Source organism: Pelodiscus sinensis, chromosome 2, assembly GCF_049634645.1.
Source record: "Pelodiscus sinensis isolate JC-2024 chromosome 2, ASM4963464v1, whole genome shotgun sequence".
Taxonomy (NCBI): Eukaryota; Metazoa; Chordata; order Testudines; family Trionychidae; genus Pelodiscus; species Pelodiscus sinensis.
In genome coordinates this window covers 57,432,202-57,458,807 of record NC_134712.1, presented here as the reverse complement: position 1 = coordinate 57,458,807, position 26,606 = coordinate 57,432,202, and the positions used below count along the sequence as shown (strand labels likewise).

Here is a 26,606-nt window from a genome sequence, read left to right as displayed (position 1 = left end):
AAATTCCTATTTCTTAAACTATAAACCCATTAGGGCAGGAATATGTTGGATTTTTTTGTACAGGGCAAAGGACATTGCAGGTACTCAATAAATAATAGTAATAAAACACAATGACATTCAGATATCATTGTTATAGGGCAGGGCTATTCATCATATGGCCCGTGGGCCACATGAAGCCTGCAGTGAGTTTGGGTTTTGCAGGGCTCAACACACGGCCCACGAGTGGGAGCCAAACCAAAAAGTAGTAAATATAATGGTCTTCTGTTGATATGCATTGTAGTAGTTAAATTCATGGACTGTCATTGCTCATTAAAAGTGTTGCTGTATGGCTGGAAGTCAGGTAAATATTACATTTTATTAATATCAGCTGAACTGACTTAAATGGGTCCTGTGTGTTGTGTAGTCTTGCCTTAATCTTTGTATTCATGCCGGTCAGTGTGAAAGAAGCTATTTGCACATATATTTGCATGTATATGTAACCACAATTAAGTTGCAGTCCTTGGCATGTGCTGAGAGTATCATTGTGACCCCCAGGGCTTCGAAAGTTGAGTGGCCCTGTTATAGGGCAATGCTTCTATTCTGCATTGAAAAGAAAGATCTCGCTCATTCAGAAAAAAGAAATGTCTTCCAAAATCAAGGAACAAATATTTGTATTTCAGTCTAGGGTAAGGGGCAAGGAAGTAAAGGCAAACTGAAATGAATCAGTTGGGGACTGAAAAAAATGTTTGTGGGTATCACAAGTATTCTAATAAGATACAATAAAATATCCCTCTAAAGACTCAACAAGAGAACTACTCACTCCAATGTGAAAGCAATAGTTTTGTGCCCATACATTTGTTTGTCCAAATTGTTTGAGGTTGGTGGTCATAAATTTAAGCAAAGAATGATTAAACAGCATGAGCTGTACCTTTATAATTATTCAGCTTTGCACCTAACACTCTAAAGTTACCCTAAATCTGGGGGTGGCAGCCAGCTTTAGGAATCTCTCTCCCCTAAATAGGGGATTCTCTTACCTTGCGTTGATCAGTTGTAGCTACTCTTATACCAAACCCCCTCCCTGCAGCAAGTGGAATGAGAGTTCTAACTTAGGAGTGATCTACACTACAGCACTAGATTAATCCACACCCATGCTGGATGTAGTTAAAATGACCTAAGTCTCCATGTAGACAGTGCTAGGTTGATGGGAGAATTATTTCATTGACGAAGTTACTGCCTCTTTGGAAGGAGCATTACCTATACCAATGGGAGAGCTCTCCTGCCTGCATAAGTAGTGTCTCCAGTGACATGCTACCATGGCAGAGCTGAGGCACTACCACTCTGCTGGTGAAGAATTTAAAGTATAGACAAGCCCTCAATAATTCTAGGATAGCAGAAAAACTGTTCGAAGCCACAGGTAGCCACTTAAGGCTTGTCTGTACAAGGACATTCAGGAGAATTAAACCACATTAAATTTTACGTAAACAAGTCTTAAAGTAGCTATAAAATTGCTCTAAATTGCTTCTGGGAATAGTACAGTTTTGTCCAAAATCAGATGGCCTTTGCCTTGTCCCTCCTGAGCATTGTTGAGTGCCCTTTTATTGCAGTTCAGGACATGGGCCCACGTGTTTCGGCTCGAACACCAAAAAAGAAAGTGGGAAGTAACAGAATGGAATTGGATTGGAGGGAGGAAAGGAGGGAGATGGCAAAGATGAATTAACAAGAGAAGAGGCATGAAAGCAACAATATACATTTTTAAAAGATAGATTTAAGTGCTCATATTATGCAAAGGATGGTGTCAAAAACTGTAAGTGTATTTTACTCATTTTTTTAATGTTTCTCTTCTGTCTTTCCTGACTTGCCATCACCATGATTAATGCTGCTTGTTTAAATTTACTTTTCTCCATAAAATCTGTAGAGATAAAAACGACAAACCACTAGAGGGCAGACAGTGGAGCTCTTCCTCCTAGCAGTGACTGTGTATTTGCTCATGCAACTAGTCTCACTGAAAGCAATGAGATTATTTTTATTATTTGTATTAGAGCAGTATCTAGAGCATTGGTCACCAACCAGGAGATCGGGATCTACTGGTAGATCTTGGAGCCTCTGACAGGAAATCCTAACTGGTTTGGCTAAGACGTTATCAAGCCCAGCACTTCAGCTGCCCTCTCCCCAGACTGCAGCGCATCTCCTGCCCTTTGCCTTGGAGCTGTCCCCTCAGGAGCCTCTGCTTTCTGTGCAGGGCAGGGAAAGGAGAGGTGGGGGTGCTGATGTCAGGGTGCCTGTATCCTATCTCCACAGAGCAGAGGGAGGCACAACAGGACTTGGGATGGAGTATGCTGGCTGCTTTTGGGAGTGGTGCAAGGACAGGGGTGAGCCTGCCTTAGCCCCACTGTACCACCATCCAGGAGTCACCTGAGATAAACAGTGAGCTGGTGCCCACATCCTGAAAACCTACCCCAGTCAAGAACCCCCAAGACCCTGCCCTAGCCTTGAGCACCCCTGGATCCAAACAGCCTTCCAGAGCCTGCACCTAGAACCCCCTTTGACACCTCAACTGTCTGCCCCAGGCTCAGCTCAGAGCCCCTCTCACACTTCAAATCCCTTAATCCAAGACCAGAGTCTGTTCCCCAACTCTCTGCCTCAGACTAGTGAATGTGAGGGAGGGTGGCAGAGGGAGTGAGTATGGAGTGAGCAGGGGTAAAGGACTCGGAGAAGGGGGACAAAGGAGGCGGGGCCAGAGTATTTGGATTTGCGTTAGATCTTGGATTGCACTTAAATTCAAATGTGATCTCATGCTTAAAAAGGCTGGAGACCACTGATCTAGAGGCTCCAAGCTGGCTCATGGCCCTGTTGTGGTAAACACTGTATAAAACACTTGGGCTGTTTCTAGATTGCACCCCGTTTCCGTAAAAGGGATGCAAATTAGACACAGCGCAATTGCAAATGAAGCGGGGATTTAAATCTTCCCCGCTTCATTTGCATAAACATGGCTGCCGCTTTTTTCCGGCTCGGGGCTTTGCCGGCAAAAAGCGCCAGTCTAGATGGGGATCTTTCGGAAAATAAAGCCTTTTCTGAAAGATCCCTTATTCCTGATTTAAAGAGGAATAAGGGATCTTTCGGAAAAGGCTTTATTTTCTGAAAGATCCCCATCTAGACTGGCGCTTTTTGCCGGCAAAGCCCCGAGCCGGAAAAAAGCGGCAGCCATGTTTATGCAAATGAAGCGGGGAAGATTTAAATCCCCGCTTCATTTGCAATTGCGCTGTGTCTAATTTGCATCCCTTTTATGGAAAAGGGGTGCAATCTAGACACAGCCAATATGGACAAAGAGTAGGATAGGAAACACAAGTCAAGAGACTTGTCCAAGTACATGCAGTAAATCTGAGTTAGAGGCAGGAATAGAACCTTAGTCTTCCAGGTCCCAGTCCAATATCCTATTGTACAACACTGCAACTTGTTTATATTATGCAAGGGGATACATGAGTAAAGACACTACAATCTAGATTATAAAAATGCCATTTCCAGTTCAAAGGAGCCATTTCTAATAATCTGCTGATTATTTTGAACTTTATATTTATGCAAGATTTAGGTTAATAAAGTTTAAGCTTAATCTCTATACAATTAGAAGCAGCTATTCAATTATTTTATAAATGTCTGCTAACAGACCCTTGAAATACTAAAAGGCACTTTGTCTCACTAAGTCCAGCAAAACATCTGACGTGTCTAAACCAAAACATTTTAGAAACATAAAATAAAAAAGTTAGGATTAAAAAAAAAATCCCAAACAAGCAAACAAACAGAGCAGTTCAGAAAATGTCATGAGCCACATTCACTATCATTCACCAGCTCATTCCAGCAACACCAAGCAAGCTGTTAAACTGTCTTAACTGGCTGTCTAAACTGGGTTTATAGCTGCTTTGTAACACTAGAGCAGTGCAAAGCAGTTAGAAGTTTTAAAGTAGGAGAACATACTTTCTCTGCTTTTGCCAAATTTCCCAGGGATAATGCTACATTAGGGTGAAATATGGGACCTGAAATTTCAGGAAAGTTGGTTTATTTTTTGAGACGTTAGGCAGAACGTTCACAATCAAGTCTACAATATTAATACATGGGTGGCTAAACATACTGATCTTCCAAGCCACATATGACAATCTTCAGAAACCCAGGAGCTGGGGCTTACTTGCTGGGGTCTGGGGCTTCAGCCCTGTCCAGAGGCACCTGCTGGGGCTTCAACCTCACTCCTCCTGAAGCCTCAAACCCTGGCACACATATTTGAAAACTCTTCTCTCTGCTCAGTAGCAGCCAAAGGTAATGCTTAGGGGGATGTGTGGGGTCATTTGCTTCCCCACAAGATTTTTGCCAGGGTTTGCTGGCTCTGCTCAGTCACATGGTTCCACAGGGCCCATTCCCTGTACCACAGCTGCTGCAGCGGAATGAGGCAATGGCAAACAGCTGGGAGATACTTGAGGAGCAGCTGCTTTCACTGCTGCCTTTTGGGCAAAGCTTAAGCAGTGGCCCCTTCTGGCAGCTCTCAGTTGTTTGCCATTGCTTCTCCACATGGAGTTAACACCTAGAAGCTGAAGGAAGAGACTGCTGAGAGCATGGGGGTGGGGAGGAGGGACAGAACTCAAGCTGCTGGGAGGAGAAAACCTTTAAATAGTGACTCCCACCTCTCAAGAGGCACCAGTTATCTCTAGCAGACATCCTTAGCTTCACAATCACACTGGCGGGCAGAAGCCTTGAACTCCCCCTCATCACCAGTCTGGTACACAGAGAAGAGGGAAGAGAGGCATGCCATGAGGTGCACTTTAACTTGAAGAGCTGCATGTGACTTGTGAACTGTGGTTTGGCCACCGATGATATAACAGGACACTAACTTCAATCTTAACCATGGAGAGGCTCCTGCCACTGTAGAATGCTCTAATCTGCTCAGTGCGCTGGATAAACACAGGATGACGTTATCCACATTCAGGTTATTTCCAGACTTACCACACCATTTCACTTTCCAGTTCCGATTAGCATCTACACCATGGCAACGAAACTGTGAGTTCTTTGACCTTGTTTTTCTCCAAAATCGGTCCTAGTTATTTTTAAAATAATGAAAATAATTAAATATCTCAATAAAACTATGTACATAAAGCAAATCTTAAATGCTGAAGATGCTCAGTGCAATATTTTCACTTTGTTACAAGTCAATTTAAATCCCGAGGTCTTGTAAAATAAAGTGGTGGATCAGAACTTATAGCATGCAAATGAGATTTCCCATATAGTCACTCCATCTTTTGATCTTAATATGTTTTCAGATACATGGGCCAAACTACTTACATTGGTCCAGCTGAAATTATATCCATCCACGTTAAATACTGGCATGATGTAGAAATACAGCTGATTTAGCATCCTTCTCATGGCGGGATCGCTCTGGTATGTGTGAAGAGCCTACAGGAGGAAGTAAAATAGAAGTAGTTTCTATAATAAAAAGAGTTTGAAAATGAATTGTAATTGACAGCCAATCACACGACCATAGGCAGTTAATAGTACTGCATGGTTTACTTCTGTAACAGGCCTTATTCTGTTATTGCTATTCCAACAAAGGTGCTTGAATGGAGGCCAAAAATGAAACAAATAGAAGCACAGTAATAAGAATATACTCAGAAAAGACTTTCTAAAGGAGATCATCTTATCAGTTTCAGACAGGCAGGAGAATTCTGGAAGCTATTTGCTCTAAACAGGGACAAGTGCACTGAGCATGGGTGAGATACTTGGGCAAAGGAGATAAAAGTCAATGGGCCACATCCTCAGCTGGCATGAACCAGTTTAGCTCCTACCAAGTTGATGGAGCTATGTCAACTTGCAACAGCTGATGATAGCACCTAATATTGTCATGGTACTTGAAAAGATATCAAAAGGCAAATGACAAAGGTTACCTTATAGGTGAGACAAAGCTCTCAAATTCAAAATCATCAACCCATGTTACTACTCCACGTATGTTGGGAGAATCCTGTAGCCTGCTCCAAGCCTGTGTACCTTAGGTTGGTCCAGTAATTGAAGGTGGAGGAAATAATTCTTCTCCTCTGCCAGATTCAGAATTCATTAGCCCATGAATGTGCTGCTCTCAACAAAGTTCTGGTCGGTCCATGTATTTGCAATTTCACCAGCCAGACTCCTCCATTGTATGCAGAAGTGTATGATCTTTGTGTAACTACCCACCATCACAGGGTGTTAACTGCAGTGTTAAGGCCCCAATGCAGCAAAGTGCTTAAGCATGCACCTAACTTCGAATGAAGATGGTGTAACACCCAGGCATGCTATGCAATGTACCCACATGAGTTCCATTTTACTGAGGGCCCTCAAGGCCCACAGAGGAGTTGTGGTGGGGGAGCAGGATTTATTTAAAAGCACTGAAAGCTTAAATTATTGTTGCTCACAAATGCTAGGGCTACAGTATTAGGGAACTGCCAGATTCCACTGGTTTCTGTCTCTCATTTTTTTGGTATCAGTATTACTAACGTGTCACGCACATAAATAAAGCAAGGGCATGTGAAGTGAAGTCTGTGCTGACTGTACACAATGCTGACTTTAAAATCTGTGTGTTCCCTCTGCATCCAATCAAAACACTGCTCTGGTTCAATCGGCACACACCACAAAATCTAAGTACACAAGCGCAGTTAGCAAAACTACCCTGTCTTGGGAGACTGTCTTGGTTTCAATAGCCTTGTGGTTGATTGAGAGGAACGAGGGCCTCTCATGCCGCCCACTCATTAGCCTAAGTTGACCATTGCTGTCTTAAATATAGGCATTGGAGTTTCAAGTATGCCTGAAAAATGTTTGCAAACAAACTTTCCCTGCCATTTTGGGGATGTACTAGAAGCATCTACAGGCACTAGATCCAAAATAGCAGCACACTGAGGAACCTCTGGTCTGTTACTGCAAAGTTGTGTAAAAAACCACAAGAGAGACTTGCCCTATCTTGGAACAATTTCTTACTGGAATGGTGAACAGAAGGGGAAGTTACATGTGGATTGTATGGAAGTTAGGTTAGAGGAAAAGAGAAGGGGTTGCAGAGTCAGCAACCAGATTGATATGCCAGAACAACCATATGCAAGAAATCCAGAAAGCCTGCATGCCCAGCCATCCACTGAGTGCAGGCAAGCACAGCGTCCTGGGGACAGGATTTCTCTGCAGCAATTCAGCTTCTAGCAGCATTGGAAGATACACAACGGCTACATGTACACTGGCATGATTTTCCGGAAATGCTTTTAACGGAAAAGTTTTCCGTTAAAAGCATTTTCAGAAAAGTGCATCTAGATTGGCAGGACGTTTTTCTGCAAAAGCACTTTTTGCGGCAAAGTGTCCATGGCCAATCTAGATGCGCTTTTCCGCAAAAAAGCCCCGATCGCCATTTTCGCAATCGGGGCTTTTTTGCGGAAAACAAATCTCTGCTGTCTACACTGGCCCTTTTGTGCAAAAGACTTTTGCCCGAATGGGAGCAGCACAGTATTTCCGCAAAAGCACTGACAATCTTACATGAGATCGTCAGTGCTTTTGCGGAAATTCAAGTGGCCAGTGTAGACAGCTAGCAAGTTTTTCCGCAAAAGCAGATGATTTTGCAGAAAAACTTGCCAGTCTAGACACAGCCAACATGTTTACTGAGAGGAAAGGCAAGACGATCCATAATGGATTCAGGGTCCGTTGGTCCCAAGCTAAGCCTCGGAAGCACTTAGAAGGGAGGAATAAGTAGTCTGTACTAAGGATGTTAAGTATTGATTAATTTACTAGTCAAGTAGTCGATGGAATTTCCATTGACTACTCGACTAGTCATTAAGAAAGGGCATTTTAAGCGCTCAATTCCGACTCAGGCTGCATCTCAGCACAACTGCTGGCTGCCACTCTGCACTCTTAAAGGGACAGAGAGGAGCCAACATGCATTCTCTGGTCCCCCACCGGGTCTCAGGACCACCCTCACGCTGCCACTCTGCATTTTTAAAAGCAGTGGCAGCTGGCTGCCCCCCACACCACTGCCCTCACGCTGCCCTCATGCTGCCAAATAACACCGGCTCCTCTCTGTCCCTTTAAGAGAGAGAGAGAGAGAGAGAGAGAGAGAGAGAGAGAGAGAGAGAGTGTGTGTGTCAGAGTGATTGAATAGTCGATACTGCTACTCAATAAGCTCCTGCTTATCAGGTAGTTGACTACTCCTTCACATCCCTAGTCTGTACCACTAGGAGTACTCCAAGTGGCCACGTGAAGGGCTACTCAAGCATTTATACCTAAAATTCTGCAGAATGGGTGCCTAGCTTTTGAAAATTTGACACTTAAATTGTATTTTTTTGGCTATGTTAACCCCAGGAAATGTTTGCCCATGTGCTTTCATCCCCAAAATTTGATTTCAGAGTCTGTTCAAATTGCTGTTGAGACACAGTGTCAGCTGCTAATAGGAAAGGGGATAAACAGTCACCTATAATGTATGCATTTTCCTCACTGTCTAAATTGTCCAGCATTTGAAAGTTCATTTTGAAACCCCCTTTGAAGCTAAGCAGTACTGCCTCACATAAGCAGTTCCAATGAAATCAAGGGTCTACTATCAAAATACTTTTCTGTGTAAGAGTTGAAGAAATGGGCTCTCATATGTCCCAAAGGGAAAATGGGACATTGTGTGGGGATGGTCCAAGGCCCCTGTAATCCCGATGTGAGGCTGGGATCACTGGAACCCTGCCTAGCCTCTCTGAGGTCCTGCCTTCTGCCCCTGCAAGGTGCTGGCATAGCTTCTCTCCCCACCCCCACACACTTTCCTTTATGCTACAACTCACTTTTTTGACAAATGTGGACATTTGTCCCATTTGCTCTTTGATCAAGTTGGCAAAAGCAAATAGGAAAAATTGCCTCCTCTGAGAAAAAAGTCAGGACAGCTGGGACAGAACTTAAAAAAGGGACCATTCTGGCCAAAACAGGACATATGGTTACTTTAATTCCCATGGAATATAAGAGTCTATTCTTCCTCAGTAAAGAGACATTTATGAGCAACAATGGGAGTTTTCCTATGTTTCTAAAACTAACCTAGCTCTTTATTAAGAGAGGTATTTGCAGAGATGATGTGCCTGTAGCTACTATTCCAGACATGTGGACACAGACCAGCAGCCAAGTCCCTGCTCTAAACTCTTTATTCCTATTATCTGTGGTACTCCATCCCTCCATGCAAGTTGATACATGTATTGAAGAGAAACATGCTCAGCAGCTGAAAAGTCTCTGAGTGTACTGGTGTTTCAATGTCCTCGTGATTGACAACACAGACATCTACAATAGTGAGTATCACTGGAAAACTCCTCCTACAGACACAACACAGCTGCAGTGATACTTTTATTTTATCAAAATGTATTCATGTGATAAAAAATGAATAGCGGCAATCTGAATTAGAGTAATTTTTACCTTCAGAAGATTATTGCAGCTTGTCAGGAAGATGCAGCTGACAAGTTTAAAACATACAACAAAAACAGCATATCTCCCAACACTAAGAAGCTAGCACTAAGAAAGAAATGTTCTTTCTTTCTTCCGTTTTTTTTCCTGCAGAACAAATGTCATATTAAAGGAAAAATACTTTACACATTTTTTGTTGTTGTTGAACAGAACTGACTTACCATGGACCAAAGAGAAAAAAACATTAAAAGCACAGTAATGTTTTCCATAGCTCTTTATTTAAAAATGCCTTAATCATCAAATGCCTCATTGTGGTGACAAGAAGATACTAGACTCTACTTTTTTTTATCATTTGCTTAAGAGTTTATCCATTAAAAATTACACTCATAATGTGGCATGATCCTGCAAATCCATGCTACCATGTACAGAGCTTAGCTCAATGGAAATCCACTTGCACTGGTAAGCACTGTAGGAAGTGTTTGCAAGATCAGGCAGAAATATATAGTATGGGGCTTTTTGGCTGACGTGGTATGTTATACGTACACATTTTCAAATAGAAAAAATATTCAGAGCAAGGTCAGAGACAAATCATTTATATCTACTCTGACCCGGCATAACAAAAGCCACAAACATGTGCACATGGGTATGTGCACGCGCACACACAAACACACACACAATTTAGAAGAGCCTTTCCCAAAGGGAAAAAAAGAACACAATTTAGAGGACAGTATTCTGAATTGTGAGGCGTGGGACAATCTTTACACCCAAGAGACAGACTCAGACAAAGAGAGGCATTCTCTGATTGCCAGCAAACTGCAGTCGGCCTGTGGTCTCTAGGGGTATGTCTAAACTACATGGCTCCGTCGACGGAGCCATGTAGATGAGGCAGGATGACAAAGGGAAATGAAGCAGTGATTTAAATAATCGCTGCTTCATTTAAATCAAAATGGCCACCTCACTACGCTGATCAGCTGTTTGTCGGCACAGCGCGGCAGTCTAGACGGGGATTGCCGCTTAATTTCCCTTTGTTGTCCTGCCTCATCTACATGGTTCCATCGACGGAGCCATGTAGTCTAGACACACCCCAAGAGCACAAATTAATATAAATAAACTAGGGCTTTTCCCGGTGCTCACTATGCTCTGCATCCACCTTGCTGCTACGCTTGTCACCCCCCTTCTGGCTACTATGCTTGCCAATCTCCCCCATCTGGCTGCTATGCTCGCCACTCCCCCCCACCTCCGTCTGACCGCAACTCTTGCCAACCCCCAACTCTCTCTGGCCACTATGCTCACCAACCAATGTTCCTGCTAAGCGTCTCCATCTATGTGTGGAATAAATTTTATGTGAACCAAAGCATTTGCAGATGTGCACCACCAGTAGAAACACTTGTTACTGGTTCTGGGCACTGTGGGTGCTCCGCTAATCAGATGGGCGGCATTTGAATCTCTCCTGGGCACCCGCAGAAGCACCCATCTTACAGGGAGCACTGTCGTCAACCCCCTCTTCTCTCTGGCTGCTATGCTCGCCAACCCCCCTCTAACCATCCAAAAAACCCCAACCCTCACTGATTTGGCCCCCAACTAAAACACCTCACTCCCCTGGTGCTCCAGCCTTATAGTGAGCGGAGGGCCGGGGGCGGGTGGGTTTCAAGGCCTCAGGCCAATTAACATCTCCTGGGGTTCCAGGGTTAGTAGATTTTGTGGGCCCTCTTAGGTTCTGGGGTGGGGCCAAAATGACATGTTAAGAGTGCGGGACAGGGCTGACAGTGAGTGGCATAGGGATGGGGATGCAGGATCTAGGCAGGAGGAGGGGTACAGGAGGGGTGAGGGTGAAGAGTCTAACCAGGAGGGAGAGTGCAGGAGCAGGCTGGGAGTAAGGTGTCTGGCCAGGAGGGAGGGTACAGGAGCGGGATGGGGGTAGGTATCTGGCCAGGGGAGACGGTGCAGGAGTGGGCTGGAAATGAGGGTTTCGGTGGAGGGGGTGCGTGATGGGGGAGGAGGCGTGGTGTCTCAGCTTGGGGGGGATGAGTGAGCGGGCTGGGAGTGCAGGGTCTCAGCAGTGTAGTGAGTGAGCGGGCTGGGGTGTGAATTCTCAGCAGCATAGTGAATGAGTGGGCTGGGGTGTGGGTCTTGGCAGGGTAGTGTGAGTGTACTGGGAGTGCAGGGTCTAGGCATGAGGGGAGGTGGCCACTTATTTGCTTTTGCGCGGCTCCCAACACCTTGCCCCAGGCACTGCCTCCCACTGCTCCTATCGGCCAGATTCCAGAGCAGTGGGAAAAACCTCCAGGAAGCATGTCCCTGTGCTTTTATCTGCACTTGAAAGGGAATCCTCTGAACTGTCATTCATGTTAAAATTCGACACTTGCCAACAAGGACTTAACAAGAATTTGAACTATCTCACCCATTACCAAGACAGTTTCCCCAATTATCACCTGTAATACCATTAACTCACAAACATCCCACTCTCCCTACCTTTAATATCATCAATTCACAGACACTTACCTTCCTTCCTCCCCCTTCCCCCCCCCCCACCGCATCCCCCTTCTGTTCTGCAATGTGATTTGTCCTTTTCATATTTGTTCATTTTTTTAATTGTATCCTTTGGTATATATGGTTGTGACTACTTTCTTCCACTATTTGATCTGAGGAAGTGGGTCTGGCCCACGAAAGCTCATCATCTAATAAACCATCTTGTTAGTCTTTAAAGTGCTACATTGTCCTGCATTTTGCCTGTGCTCCTGTTCCCCCAGCTGGGGGAGAGGGAAGGAAAGTGGCAGCGCGCACAGCTGCTTCTAGCTGGGCTTCTTCCCTGCAAGCTAGATCCAGTGGGGAGTCTTGGGGCTTTCTCCCCTCCCCCAAAGGAAACCAGTGCTGGTGCTTCAACCTCACGGGGCAGAGGATGGCTGGAGTGCCAGCACAGGCTCCGTGCTGTAGGAGAGTAAGGGGGGGCTGACCTGGAGCTGCAAAAAAATCGTATTTGGCTCAGCAGCCATAAATTGCTGACTCCTGGGAGGTGGGGCTTTTGCTGCCAGAGAGTGTGAAAGCACGATGATGCCATTCTGTTGGCCGGTGGGAAAAACTTTTTTATATATAGAGGGATATCTGAATATTGACCATGTTACCTACCAGCCCTGTGCTCTTGGGGAGCCAGGGAGTGACACTCATTGAAACCCTCCACTTCCCCATGGCCTCTGCTAGAATCAGACAAAGCAATGAAAAGGCCAGAGAAGACACACCTGTATTGAAGATAGAACAGAGGGACATCTCATTAGCATACAGAATGGAGACCAGCTCTTCCAAGGCAGGAACTGCAGTGAACTATGGGATACCGAAAGCAGAGAAGCACTGCCTGATGGGAAATCTCTGCTCCAGATGCTAATGAACCCAGGCCTGCTCTCGCTCAAATTAGTGATTATCAGACCAATTCTAGTAATGAGCCTATTGACATCCAAAATACTGAAACTGCCTAGTTGCATTGTGATCTCGTTTAAGGAACATCACCCATAACCAGGTGTGATCAGTCTCTATTGTCTCGTCTCTGTTTCTCTTTGAACTATAGTCCTATCTCTATAAAAACTCCTACGCTTGAGCAAGAAAAATGGTTCTGATACCTGGATTTAAACTGCATCAGTTCCATTGAGACTTCTTCATCTCCTGTCTGATTGTGCTGGGGGCTCTGCTCTGCTTGTCTCCTGCCCTCTGGACCCTCAGCTCTCATCACCATCTAGGAACCCCAATCAGTGCAAGCTCTACGGAGTGGTGAGGTCTCTCTCTTTTCCTCCCTCCCCCACTACCTCTCTCTAAGCCTAGCCTACTGACTCTGCCCTATGTAAACTGTTATATGGTTAGCTAGCCCAACATTTGTAATCAGTTTCAATTTAGATTTAATATTGTAACTGTTATGTGTGTTTAGCTTCCTATCGCTACCCAGAAATAAATAACTTTCGTTGTTAAGCTGGTTGCTTTTCTCTCTCTTTCTCTTTCGCTCACTCTTCCTCAAGGGGTGTTGTTTTGGCTTCCCCATTCGCTCTGTAACAATGCTTCTTGTACCCAAGCTAAAGATCCCTGAAGTGCACAAAATCCTGTGGGGTTTGCTCATCGTGTGGTTTACCAGTGAATGATTGTGGTGTGAAAGTGAGGATAGGGGGTGCTGAACCTGGGGGCTTATGAGGATGGCAGCTTAAAGTGCTGTTTAATCCAGACCACTGAGCGCAAAGGCTCATGAGGGTGCAGTGTGGCATTGCTGTTAACCCAGCCTGCTGAATCCAGGGACATATGAGGGGTCAGCTTGTGAGTGCTGAGTACCCAGTCCTCTCAGCGTGCTCTGTTAGTGGGTGTGAGTGTCTGTGAGTGTTGCTAAGGTGGGAAGAACCCCATCCTGAGGAACCTAGTTCCTGCAGGAGAGCTCCAGTGGGAGGGGGAATTGGCAGCAGGGAGAATTCAGCTCCATATGAGAGCACAAGTAAGCACAAGCAGCACACTGATAGAATTGTTAACATCCCCCGCGCCCCATAAGAGTAACCTTAATAAATGAGCATAACCCAGAGTATTGGGCAAATCTGGTAACAACCATCTTAAATACACAGGACCGTATTCTTTGACTCTAGTATTGTTGAGAACCAGATTGTGTCTGGCTGCCTAGCGTAAGCAGGGTAGGCAGGAAGGGTGCAAAAATCCATCAACTTATGTAGCCAGGTTCTATTGTAGTCCACAAGCTCTCTCTCTATGTGCTCCACTTTTGTCTGGAAATGGGTGACAGGGGAGGATCACCTGAGGATTACCTGTGTGTTCCCTCCCTCTGGGACATCTGGTATTGGCCACTGTCGGCAGACAGGATACTGGGCTAGATGGACCCAGTATGGCCATTCTTATAGGGCACAAGACACCCCAAAGGGGGAGAGCTGGGGAAGAGGCAAAGCGGGCAGAGTGGACTATGCAGAAGAAGTTCCTCTGAAGAGTCTCCTGTAGGGCTGCAGGAGAAAGTCTGTCTGCTTTAGGCAGAATTCCTCCAACATCTGCTCAATGCAAGTAGGTGCCTAAGTAGCACAGGGATGAGCCCTAGTAAGCATTGACTGTGACAGCCACTTTACCCAGAATTTAAGGGTACAATCAGAAATGTACTGAAAGGGTACACCACAATAAAGTTTTATGACAGTTTTTTAACACTAAAATACATTTTAAGAAGTAAATACTTCATCTTTCATGAATACAAGTTTAATTTTTATTTTCTTTCCAGATAAAATCAAATGGGGGAGAAGAGGCAAAAAATGGCAGATGACAAGAATCTGTCTTTCTGCTATCTACAGAAATAGCAAGCAACTTGGTAATGCAGGTTACACCACGCTATCAGAACATGACACCTCTCCTTCTTTTCCTCACATTCTGCTTTTTTTTCTGCTTTAGAAAAAGGAACATAAATTATAACTCTGGTATATCTACACTGGTTAGACCCTTTTATTCATGACTTGCACCTTTTTTTTAATCTTCAGTAAAGGCTTGTGTTCACTAAAAATTTAGAGAGCTAGAATATGACCTTAAACTAACACAACATTGACTACAACTTTGCTGTCACACGAGACAGCCACAGATGGTATTATGCTAACGGGTTGTGGGTAAACCTTGGTTCCAGTGGGATTTACTCACAACCAGCTGCATGATGTTAAAACACAACTTATCACGATATACTGTGACAGCAGCATCACATTAGTAAACAGGACTCAAGGTTGTGCTCTAGCTCAATGTAATTTTCTAGTGAAGACAAATTCTTAAACGGTCCTCAGTAGAGATGGTCTATTCCACAAGCTGACTTTTTATAGCTAAGAGAGCCTGAATGAGATGCCTTCAGCACCAATTAATGTCTTTCTCAGTTTGGTCACATGGGTTGCTATGAAGCTCTCCCTTTAATATGGCCTGCTCTTGCTGCCTCCAGTGTTCTCAGCTCTTGCAAGAATAGAGAATAACTTCTCTGTTTTTGGAAAAGCAAATTGTTACAGGGTTTTTGGCCCTTTAAGTGGATATGGGCACAGCTCTACCAATGCTACATTAGTTGGAGGAGCTTTCCTGGCCCTTTCTGCCTGCAATCAGTATTGAGCCAGAGCGTATAGATGTCCATAAAACTTCCTTCCTAATGGACTGTGTTTTCTTAAAAACAGATTGAACTTCAGAAGGGATGGCTTGCTGGCTGCATACACCCTTAAAAAGGGTACTTACAAAAAATCGCAAAGAGCTGAAAACATACTGAGAGAGCCCTGTGAAGATATAAAATTGCTATCAACATTTGCATCTGCATGGATATAAAATGTGTGTTTGCTAATCTGCAGGGTTGTAGATACAAAATTTGTATCCACATCTGCAAAAATGAGCCGTGGATATCCGCATCCACACCCGCAGATGTGAATATTTGCTGGTATAAAGCGGATATCCACAAATTTGCAGAGCTCTGCTTACTAAAGCTTGCAGTGCTTCTGGAGCTCTTGTTAAAATGGCTAATTATTTATTGAGGAAAATAACATCCCAATCCAAATATTTTAAAAGTTCTGATTTTTTTTGTTTTTGTTTATTCTGGCCAGAAACAAAGATTATAATGGATTCCTTTCCTCTTGTGCTTTTCTAAAAATTGGTATTATACATTGCTCTGAAGAAGAGGGATAGAGGAAATGAAGTATGTGAACAAATATGATGCATGAGAGAGTGACAGTCACATTCATACGTTAATTTACTCTAAATAAATTCCGAGCTATACACATTTTAATTAAACACAGAAATCATATGTTACATATTTAGAGAAACAGTGATGCCAGTAGTATACTTCCTGCTGTGAACTTTAAAAGAAACCTTATTTTAATTTCCTGACTGTAAAATGAATTTAAAGCACTAGATTAAAAAAGATAGGTACTGGTGGGAGTACTGTACCTCAGATTGCTTATTTGCTATACCCTGCTTTGCCTCATTTCAAGACTGGGACTTGGCTCCCAATCCTGCAGGCTGCTCGGCACTTGCAAACTCTTATACCAGCATGGAGTTCTAATAAGGTATGCCTTCCCTGCACAGTAAGCTCAGGTGACTGGGTATAAGCAGCAACATTACAAGGTTATATCTGTGTTATCAGGTCCGCACAGGTTGCTGTGCTCCCTCCTGTGCACTGCTAGAATTTCTTGAGCCATAGCCCGTGGTTTTTTCCACAGCAGTAAGCAGAGTTGTTCTATCATTCTTTCCCAGGGAATTTTGGGAGAGCTTTTCTGTCCTTCTAGGCATGTGGGAGAATTATGGGAAGGCACTCGAGGACTAGCACCATTTGAATGGTTTAGCCTGCTTCCTCACTGCAAAGTGGGCAGATTACCTGCCTGACTCTCTGGCTTTAGCCTACAGCCCCACTGAGTTACCTGATGTGGGCTGAAAGTATATTGTGGTTTAGAGTATATTGTAGCTATGTCTACATTGCCCGTTTTGCACAAAAAATATGCAAATGAGGCGAAGCATGGAATATTAATTAATGAGGCTCCGTTTTTGCGCAAGAGGCTTTTGCGCAAAAAGGAGCTGTCTACATGGTTCCTTTTTGCGCAAAACCCCCTCTTGCACAAGAGCTGTTCTTCCTGAAAAAATGCGGAAGAATGGCTCTTGCACAAGAGGGGCTTTTTGCACAAAACTGGAGCCTCATTAATTATGCAAATGAGGTGCAGCAATAGTCCACGCTTAGCCTCATTTGCATATATTTTGCACAAAATAGGGGCAGTGAGTGTAGTGAATATACCCTTAAAGTCACCACGGCTAATCCGTGGGCGTGGGGGTCTGACTTCATGTTAGTTCTTGCAGGATCAGGAGTTACAACCATCTAATGGGCCAGAAAACCAGTGGCAACTTTCCAGAGCAAGTCAAAGTGTTGCTACAGTGTGGGCTCGAGAGGCTCAAGGAAGGAGGAAAATAAGTCCTATAGGAAGACATTTGCACTCCCCTCACCCATATGTATGTATATGAAGGATTTTGAGCATTATTTGACTCTTTTTGACTTGTGCTGATTCAAAGTGACGAACATTTGGCAGGAAAAACCTTAAATAAAGGCCTTAAATAAAAGTCTTACAAATTTGCCACATGCCTGAACTGAGCTCAGAGTGAAAATAAAAGTAAGTAGTTTCATGAAAAAAAATACTGATGTACTGGAGCACAGAAATGAAATGCTGAATTTTAGCTGGTTTCATTTCCTTGCCTTATTGTTTGAAGAATGACAGAGGGAAGTGGAGTTTATTTGTGAGCATGTACGTGATGTTTACACTCCAGATAAATCAGAGTTAAGGGAAAAAATCATGTGGAGTGGGGCCAAAGAAAAATTCATGAGACATTGAGTGTTCAGAGGACTCAGAATTCATCATTTTGGGCCAAATTGATCCCTGGTGTTATTCCATTCATTCCAGTTTAATTACAGTTTAATTATTCCATTCACTCCAGTTCAAATTAGAATGAATTTGTCTTCTTCACTCTCTAGGTTTTAAGGAAATGGATACTGCCAGATTGTTCCACCAAAGTAAGTGCTGCATTTGGCATGGACTCATCTGGACCATTATTAACATATCAGTTTCCACAGTGTGGGCTTTCTGAACAGACTCCCATTCCAAATCTCTGCCAATACATGCAGGGCATGGTTTTGTGAGTGCCTAGCTTTGTCTAGTGTAGCAGTGCAGGGGTCACAGTCCCACTCAGGTTTAGCTCGGCTGTCCCTCTATTATGACAGAATGGTGACAAGATTAAATCAGAATGATGCTATGACCAGGTTGCAATGCCGAGAGTGCAGAGCTGGACCAAGCTTTGTGCTATGGGGTGAATACAGACTGTGCAATCTCTTTACTATTTCTCCTGCATGAGCCTGCCTCCCATCTATAACCTACCCATGATGTACTGGTGGGTCATGAACCACAGTTTGGGAAGCACTGCTCTAACGCAAAAAATACTGTAAGGTATTGAACACTTACTTCTTTTACAAACCATTGGCAGAAGGCAGGACCAATCCATTCTCTTGCATGAATGCCACAGTCTATCCAGACAGCTCTCTTGTAAGGCCGTGATCTTTTACCTAACTAAAAAAGTAAATGTTCACTGTTATCACAGCAGGTTTTAGTGCTTACTGACATAAACTGAGCAACGATAGCAGAAGTGAACACAGTTCACGAGATACAATAGACATTTTGAACTTTTCTTGTAAACAGTTACAAAAGAGATACAGATCATTATTTTGGAATTCTAGGTATCAACCATGCCGATCATTTGAAGATTACAAACTGCAAAAGTCACAGGGAAAGCCTTATATTGAGGAAAAATTTCCTTTTATGTCACTTGGAGCAGGGCTAGGGCAACTTACATTTGGAGAATAATCTTAAGATTTCCCTGATATCAGCATGTGATATGAAACCAAAGTTTTAAGAAATTAATGAGAAAGGATTCAAGGAAAACATATTTAAAAGCAGTGGCTTTTCCTTTATAGGCCTTGGATAATGTTGAGCATAGAATCCCTACATTTCATCATCAATAGCTCAACAAGAATTATGTGTGGCACAATGTTCAGAGGAGGTCCAGGGTTTCTTGTGGTCCATTTCTCCTTCAGTGTAATCACTCTAGAAGTCAGCTATAAACACAACATTTTCCAACTCCCTTAAAGCCCAATCTTGCTTGCTTTCCTCGTGCAAATAATGCAGTAAATTGCAATGGGAGTATCTGCAGATATAAAGCCAGCAGGATTTGACTTTTCACTTTCTTAAAAGTGAACTATTTTCTCAAAGTGTATTACATTGTTCATTAAGGACCTGATCCAGAGAGGAGCTGAATTCCCACAAATCCCTCTGACTTCATGTAATGGATCTGGTGCTCAGATCCTCTCATATAAACGTGCTCTGTGAAATAAAGCGTTTGATTTTGGTTTCAGGTGTTAAATATAATAACTTTAACTATATTTTCTTTACCTTTAGTACAAACAGAGGTCTCCCTTCATATGATTTTCCAATAGAGAACATATGAATAAGATTTGAATGGGTTTTGTTCAGATGATACATCCAACTTTGAATCTGAAAATACAGGCATGAAATCACTGCTCAGTCATTAACATTTCTGGGAAAAAGTCATTAAAGTGAAGGAGGGGAGGGAAAGGATAGTGAGACCTGTCAAGAATATGTTGTTTTCCACTTGTGTCCTATCTGTCACTTAGCTTGTGAGCATGTGGAACTGTTTTTTTGTTTTGTTCCATGTTGGTACAATGCCTAACACAGTGGGGACTGGAGCCTTTAAAAGGGTTCCTAGGTGCTATTTAATACTACTTTTACTACAATGACTAAGCCCACAAGTATGGTTTTTAATTTGGTCTTTCATTTTGTACTATCTCTGTTCTCTGATAAATGCTCTAGACCAGGGGCAGGCAATAACTGGCCTGCCAGCCAGATGTGGTGCGACAGGGTTAGCCCGTGGTTGGCTTCCACCTACACCTCACATTTCACAAAAAAAAAGCAGAAATTTCAAAACCTCCTAGACAGAGAACGTTCCTTTTGACTTCAGTGAGAGATTCATAGAATCACAGGATCCTAGAAAAGTAGCATTAGAAAGGACCTAGAGAGGTCATCTAGTCCAGACCCCTGCATGGAAGGAGGACCATGTAAACCTAGACAATTCCTGAAAGGTGTTTGTCTAAATTGTCCTTAAAAACCTTCAGTGATGGAGATTCTACAATCTCCCTAGGACAATGATTCCAGACCTTAACTGCCATGTATAGTTACAAAGTTTTTCCTAATATCTAATCTAAATCTCCCTTGCTGCAAATTAAGCCTGTTACAACTCCTACCTTCAGTGAATGTGGAGAACAATTGATTACTGTCCTCTTATATTTGAACTTTGCATCATTTTTGTTGTCCTCTATACCCTTTCAAGTTTGTCCATATTTTTTCTAAATTGAGACTGAGCCAATGCCAGAGAGTGAGACAATTACTTTCTGTGACTTACATATAACATTTCTTAATACACTCCAAGATGACATTAGCTTTTTTAGTAACTGCATCACATGGTGACTCATATTAAATTTATTGTTCACTTTAACCCCGAGAGCCCATTCAACAATACTACAGCTTAGTCGGTTATTATCCATTTTCCAGTTTAATTTTTCCTTCCTAAGTGAAGCACTTTCCTCTTATCTTTACTGAATTTTATCTTGTTGATTTCAGGCCAAATTTCTAATTTATCAAAATCATTTGAATTCCAAACTTGTGTTCCAAAGTGCTTGCTATCCCTCCCAGTCCTTGGTGTCTGCCACAATTTTTTAAAGAATACTCTCAACACCATTATTGAAGTAATTAATAAAAAGACTGATTGTACCTGATCCAGGACTGGAGGGCTCATTAGATATGCCATCACAGTATTATAACTAATTTGAGTACAGTCTTTGAGCCAGCTGTACACCCACTTTATATTAATTTCACTTAGATCACGTTTCCCTAGTTTGCTTATGAGAATGGCATGTGGGATTGTGTCACGAACCTTACTAATATCAATATATAATTCACCTGAATGAGAAGTGAATTTGACCCTTAATAATAACTTAATTAATACAAACAGTGCCTGTTTCTCTTTCTCTGCTGGTCCACTGAAATCCATGGAAATACTTCATATGGAAAGTTTGAGGGTTGGACCCTTTATAGAGGAATCATTATCTGAATACTTTTAACTCTTTGGGATCAGTCCTACAGGCACTTAAGTATGTGAGCAAATTGTAATCACAAGTAGACATGTGCACTTCAATGAGACTTCTAAAGTAACCATGACCCAAGATTCTTAGGTCAAAAGAATTAAAAAAAATCATGTTAACAGTGCCTGATTTATAAAGAAACACATTTCTAAGGTCATTAGTTATATTTTAGAAAGGAAAAGGAACATCAGAACATAAAAAAATTGTCACACTGGGTCAGACTACTGGTACATTTAGCTCAGTATCCTGTCTTCCAACAGTGGTCAGCACCAGATGCTTCAAAGGGAATGAATGGAACAAGGCAATTATTGAGTGGTCCATCTACTGTTGTCCAGTTCCAGTTTCTGGCAGTCAGAGATTTAGGGATACCCAGAACATGGATTTGCATCCCTCACCATCTTGGCTATCAGCCACTGATGGACTTAGTCTTCATGAATTTACCTAATTCTTTTTTGAGCCCAGTTATACTTTTAGCTTTCACTGCATCCCCTGGCGACAAGATCTACAGGTTGGGTGGGCACTGTGTGAAATAATACTCATTCTTGCTTATTTTAAACATGCTGCCTATTAATATCATCAGGTTATCCCAGCTCTTGTGTTTTCTGAAGGGGTAAATAACACTTCCTTGTTCATTTTCTCCACACCAGTCATCATTTTATATCCGAGGGGTAGCAATGTTAATCTGTATCTGCAGAAACAACGAAGAGTCCTGTGGCACCTTAAAGACTAACATTTATTTCAGCATAAGCTTTCATGGTTGGTTTTTGTCCATGAAAGCTTATGTCCAAATAAATCTCTTAGGCTGTGTCTAGGCTGGCCAGTTTTTCCGGAAAATCAGCTGCTTTTCCGGAAAAACTTGCCAGCTGTCTACAATGGCCGCTTGAATTTCCGCAAAAGCACTGACTTCCTACTGTAAGAAATCAGCGCTTCTTTCGGAAATACTATTCTTCTCCCGTTCAGGCAAAAGTCCCTTTTGTGCAAAGCTTTTGCGCAAAAGGGCCAGTGTAGACAGCTCAGATTTGTTTTCCGCAAAAAAGCCCCGATCGCGAAAATGGTGATCGGGGCTTTTTTGCGGAAAAGCGCGTCTAGATTGGCACGGACGCTTTTCTGCAAAAAGTGCTTTTGCGGAAAAGCATCTGTGCCAATCTAGACGCTCTGTGCTGAATATGCTTTTAACGGAAAACTTTTCCATTAAAAGCATTTCTAGAAAATCATGCCAATCTAGACGCAGCCTTAGGGTATATCTACACAGCAACATTATTTTGAAATAATTAGCATTATTTCAAAATAATGTCGAAATACTGTCAAGCTGGAGGACTTCTTACTCCGACTCCTGTAACCCTCATTGTACGAGGAGTAAGTGAAGTCACAGGAAGAGTGCTCTGTTTCAAAATAAGTGCTGTGTAGATGCTCCCTATTTCGAAATAAGCTATTTCAAAATCAGCTAAGCAACTGACATAGCTCAATTCGCATAGCTTATTTCTACTTAAGCCCTGTGGTGTAGATGTACCCTTTGGGTGTGTCAACACAGCGAAGTTATTTTGGAATAATGGCCATTATTCCGAAATAACAATGCATGTGTATACCCAGCAATTCTGTTATTTTGAAATAATTTCGAAATAACGGACGGCTTATTCCGACTTCTGTAAACCTCATTCAACGAAGAATAATGCCTATTTGGAAATAGCTATTTTGAAATAAAATGTGTGTAGACGCTCCACTTCTGCTATTTCGAAATAGCCCCTCATCAGAGCCATTCTAAGTTATTCCTCCTGGGGCTCTAGATCAAGATAGCCCGTCTACATTAGGGAAGCCTGCTTTGGACTAACTGTGAGGCTTCCCTACAGTGTAGACGTGCTATTTCAAAATAAACTATTCCAGAATAAATATTCTAGAATAGCCTATTCTGAAATAACTGTACAGTGTAGACGTAGCCTTCATCTCCAAGGTGCCACAGTACTCCTCATTGTTTTTGCATAATTTTATAGACTTCATCATATCCCCTTTTAGTTGTCTCTTTTCTAAGGCCAACAGTCTTATTCTTTTCACTCTTTTCTTGTATGGAAACTGTTCCATGTCCCTATTCATTTCTGTTCCCTTTCTCTGTACCTTTTCCAATCCAGTATATCTTTCTGAGATGCCAAGCCTTGAAAGAAAATATTACAAATAATAATGGATTAAAAAGCAAACTTTCAAGGTTCAATATTTTTATTTTATATAAAACATTTAGAAAACTTGCTGAAAATAAAAATGCATTTAAACTTTTACTAGCCTCTCTATTCATCAGAATCAGAACACACTTTTAAATAGATAGGGTGAAATTTTAGCCTCACTGAATTGAATGAGAGTTTAAATAACAGACTTCATCTTCATTTTCAACATACTTCTCCCAGTGAGTGATATACTTCATAGTTATATCCTGGTACTGATCTACGATGCCTATATGATCGCAAACCACTTTGTTTTTCTACCACTTTCTGTAGATCAGAGATGATGATTCTAGATTAAACAAGAAAGCAGCATTATTAAATGCATGAGTAATAAACAGTGCAGTGCAAAATAAATATCAGATATAAAGAGAAATACAGTGACAATAAAACTGTGCTGATGTTATACTATTCTTTTTTATTTTAACAATAAAAGTTTTCAATCTTATTACAATGCATACTGCCAAATAAGTAGTCCAATTGCTTTGAAACATAACAGTGCTTTTAAAAATGGAGGCAGCTTGTTCTTAAGTGAATGATACAGAATGATGTAAACAACTAAGCCCATGTGGAAAAGTCAGTACTTTACGTGTATTCAAGCTATGCTTGTATGGCAGCGCTTGTCTACTTTTATATTTGAAAAAATCTTGCTCATGTTTTCTCTTTGGGTAGGAGTCATGTGTTATGCTTAAAAGAAGCACACAGGATCTTTTTCAGGGGGATAAGGCAACACACTGCATTTACTGATAATATAACAAAGTAGCATATGCATTTACACATGCACACACATACACATCCTGCTGATGGAACAGTTACCAGTCTGTTGCTCAGCCCAACCTATTGGCCAGATAGATCAGGTGTGAGGGAGGGAGCTGGGTTCTTGTCAGTCCGGACTGATGCTCCGCTTGGTTTTAGTAGAACAGAACCCAGCTCCCTCCCTCGCACCCGACCTATCTGGCCAATAGGTTGGGCCGAGCAACAGACTGGTAACTATTCCATCAGCAGGATGTGTATGTGTGTGTGCATATGCTACTTTGCTGTATTATCAATAAATGTGGCGTACTGCCTTATTCCCCCGAAAAAGATCCCGTGCGCTTCTTTTAAGCATAACATTTTGGTGGAGAATGTGGGCCAGGGGAGACATCACCCCCAACTTGTTGGATAACATCCAAAGGAAAAAAACCTGCAGTATAAACTAAGAAATATCAATATTTCTTATTGATATCAATCAAGGTATGTACACCGCCGGCTGTAGAGTCCCAGGCTTAGGAGTAGAAGCTTACTGTCTTCTATTCCCCCTGCAAGTCGGGGCAGAAAATAATTTAAAGATTGAATATGAAACATTGATCAATCAAGGTGTATACACCCCCAGCCGTAGAGTCCCGGGCTTAGGAGTAGAGGCTTAGCATCTTCTATTCCCCCTGCAAGGCGGGGCAGGAAGGAATTTCTGGTTATCGGATTTTTTCGCACACCACTGGTTATTGAGACTAGGATATTGAGTAAAAGATGCTCAGAAGGAAAAATGCACAAGCAAAGAAAAAAAAAAAGAGGAAAATTTGGAATTTGTAAAAGAAAGTACCCCTTTTAAACAACTTCTGCATAAGTTTGGACATAATCCTTGGACAGGACAGGCTCTTGCCGATGTCCATACCTTTGCTGACTTAGAAGATAAATTGGCCAAATATTTCCTGGTATATAAACCTTCTACAGCCAGTAAAAAAGAATCAGCCACTATTTGGTTATTGTGGGAGGCTTTTAATGAAACCTTTTATTGCTTAGTAGGCTGTAAGGATGAGAATACAACTTCTTGCCAGGAAATAGACAATAGAAGGCACTTTGCAATGGTACACAGAGCCAATTAAAAATTTTAAGAAATAAATGTCAAAGATTAAAACAGCTAAATGGAAACCTACAAGAACTGGCTGATAAAAGGGGTAAATTAGAAAAAGAGAATCAAGTTTTACAGGGTCTGATAAAAAGATTAACCCCGGAACAAGGTAGAGTCCCTCTGGATCATAGCTGTTCTGATTCAATTATTATGAACTTACGGCAAAAATTCACTACTAGGCAAGTGGCTGCACTTACTTCCAGAGAATGGGCTACTATTCTTGAGTGTGAAGGAGATCCAGAGGAGATTTGGAAAAGAATAGAAATAAAAGTAAAAGAGCTAGAATTTTGCAATTAATATAAGATGGCTTAAACAGCATTCCACTATACCAGCTTCCCAAATGAAAAATAAAATAAAATAAAATAAAAATAGAGAAATAGAGGAAACAACATAGACTTGCATGGAAAGAAAATCCTATAAAGGATGGGGTGTCTTGTATGGTTCTTCAGGTTCTGTCCTGCTAAGACCAAGCGGAGCATCAGTCCGGACTGACAAGAACCCAGCTCCCTCCCTCGCACCTGATCTATCTGGCCAATAGGTTGGGCTGAGCAACAGACTGGTAACTGTTCCATCAGCAGGATTTGTATGTGTGTGCATGTGTAAATGCATATGCTACTTTGTTATATTATCAATAAATGCGGCATGTTGCCTTATCCCCCGCAAAAAGATCCCATGCGCTTCTTTTAAGCATAACACCTAAACTATATATATAGATACAGGGTCAGATACAAAACATAAAAAAAACACCAGACTTGGGCATTGGAAATATTCTATCTAAAGGAAAATGAATGTGTACATTTTTTCCTTGGTTTATCATGTATAGTTATGCTACAGTTCATCTATGAAATATTAATTTTGCAGTCAGCCATTTTAAAAGTGTCTAGCAAAAAGGTGAAATAAAACTAAATATACTGCCACACACTTAGACACGGACAGCAAAAAGAGACTAATATTGAAAGAGAAATGCTGGAGCACTAAGGTGTGAGAAAGAAAGCTTTTCTATTTTTCTGCCCAGATCAAAGAATAGCAGAGAAAGGTCACTAACTCATGGAAACAAGTCTATCCAACATGGTAGTAGACACTCATGGCCAGATTCTGACCACACAATTGCGTTAACTCAGGCGTACCTTCACTGAATTCAGAGGAGTTACAATAGTGTAAAATTAGGAACAGATTCAGGCTTTGAGAACTGTGGTGCTACTTTCTTGAACTGAGTTGCTCTAGCATTGCAACTAATGTGCCCAGGCATCATTTTTTATAAAATGAAGGTGATGTTCAATCTTTTCAATTCTTAAAACAACAATGATTAATGCAAAAGAAGAAATGCTCTGTTCACCACACTTTATAAACAATAATATTTTATCCACATTTGAGATAAGTACAATTACCCTCATATAGAACCTGATTTAACAAA

The 26,606-nt window shown here is 42.1% G+C and overlaps 1 protein-coding gene and 1 long non-coding RNA gene across 3 annotated transcripts in view; one reads left to right on the top strand and one right to left on the bottom strand.

Moving 5' to 3' along the window:
* The window catches only part of LOC142827040 (uncharacterized), a 47,321-nt gene extending 30,584 nt beyond the window's left edge, over positions 1-16,737 (top strand). Inside the window, exon 3 of the long non-coding RNA XR_012901406.1 lies at positions 14,621-16,737. This is a non-coding gene — a long non-coding RNA (uncharacterized LOC142827040). The remainder of the gene's footprint in view (positions 1-14,620) is intronic.
* CPA6 (carboxypeptidase A6) overlaps positions 1-26,606 on the bottom strand; it is a 101,820-nt gene that overhangs the window by 17,427 nt on the left and 57,787 nt on the right. Inside the window, exons 4-8 of one of the 2 annotated variants that reach the window (XM_006131487.4) lie at positions 23,482-23,596; positions 19,332-19,433; positions 18,348-18,452; positions 5,302-5,412; positions 4,966-5,056 (exon numbers count right to left, since the gene is read on the bottom strand). In XM_006131487.4, the coding sequence (XP_006131549.2) occupies positions 4,966-5,056; positions 5,302-5,412; positions 18,348-18,452; positions 19,332-19,433; positions 23,482-23,596 (524 nt within the window). The remainder of the gene's footprint in view (positions 1-4,965; positions 5,057-5,301; positions 5,413-18,347; positions 18,453-19,331; positions 19,434-23,481; positions 23,597-26,606) is intronic. The other variant, XM_075920575.1, reaches the window with a different exon arrangement.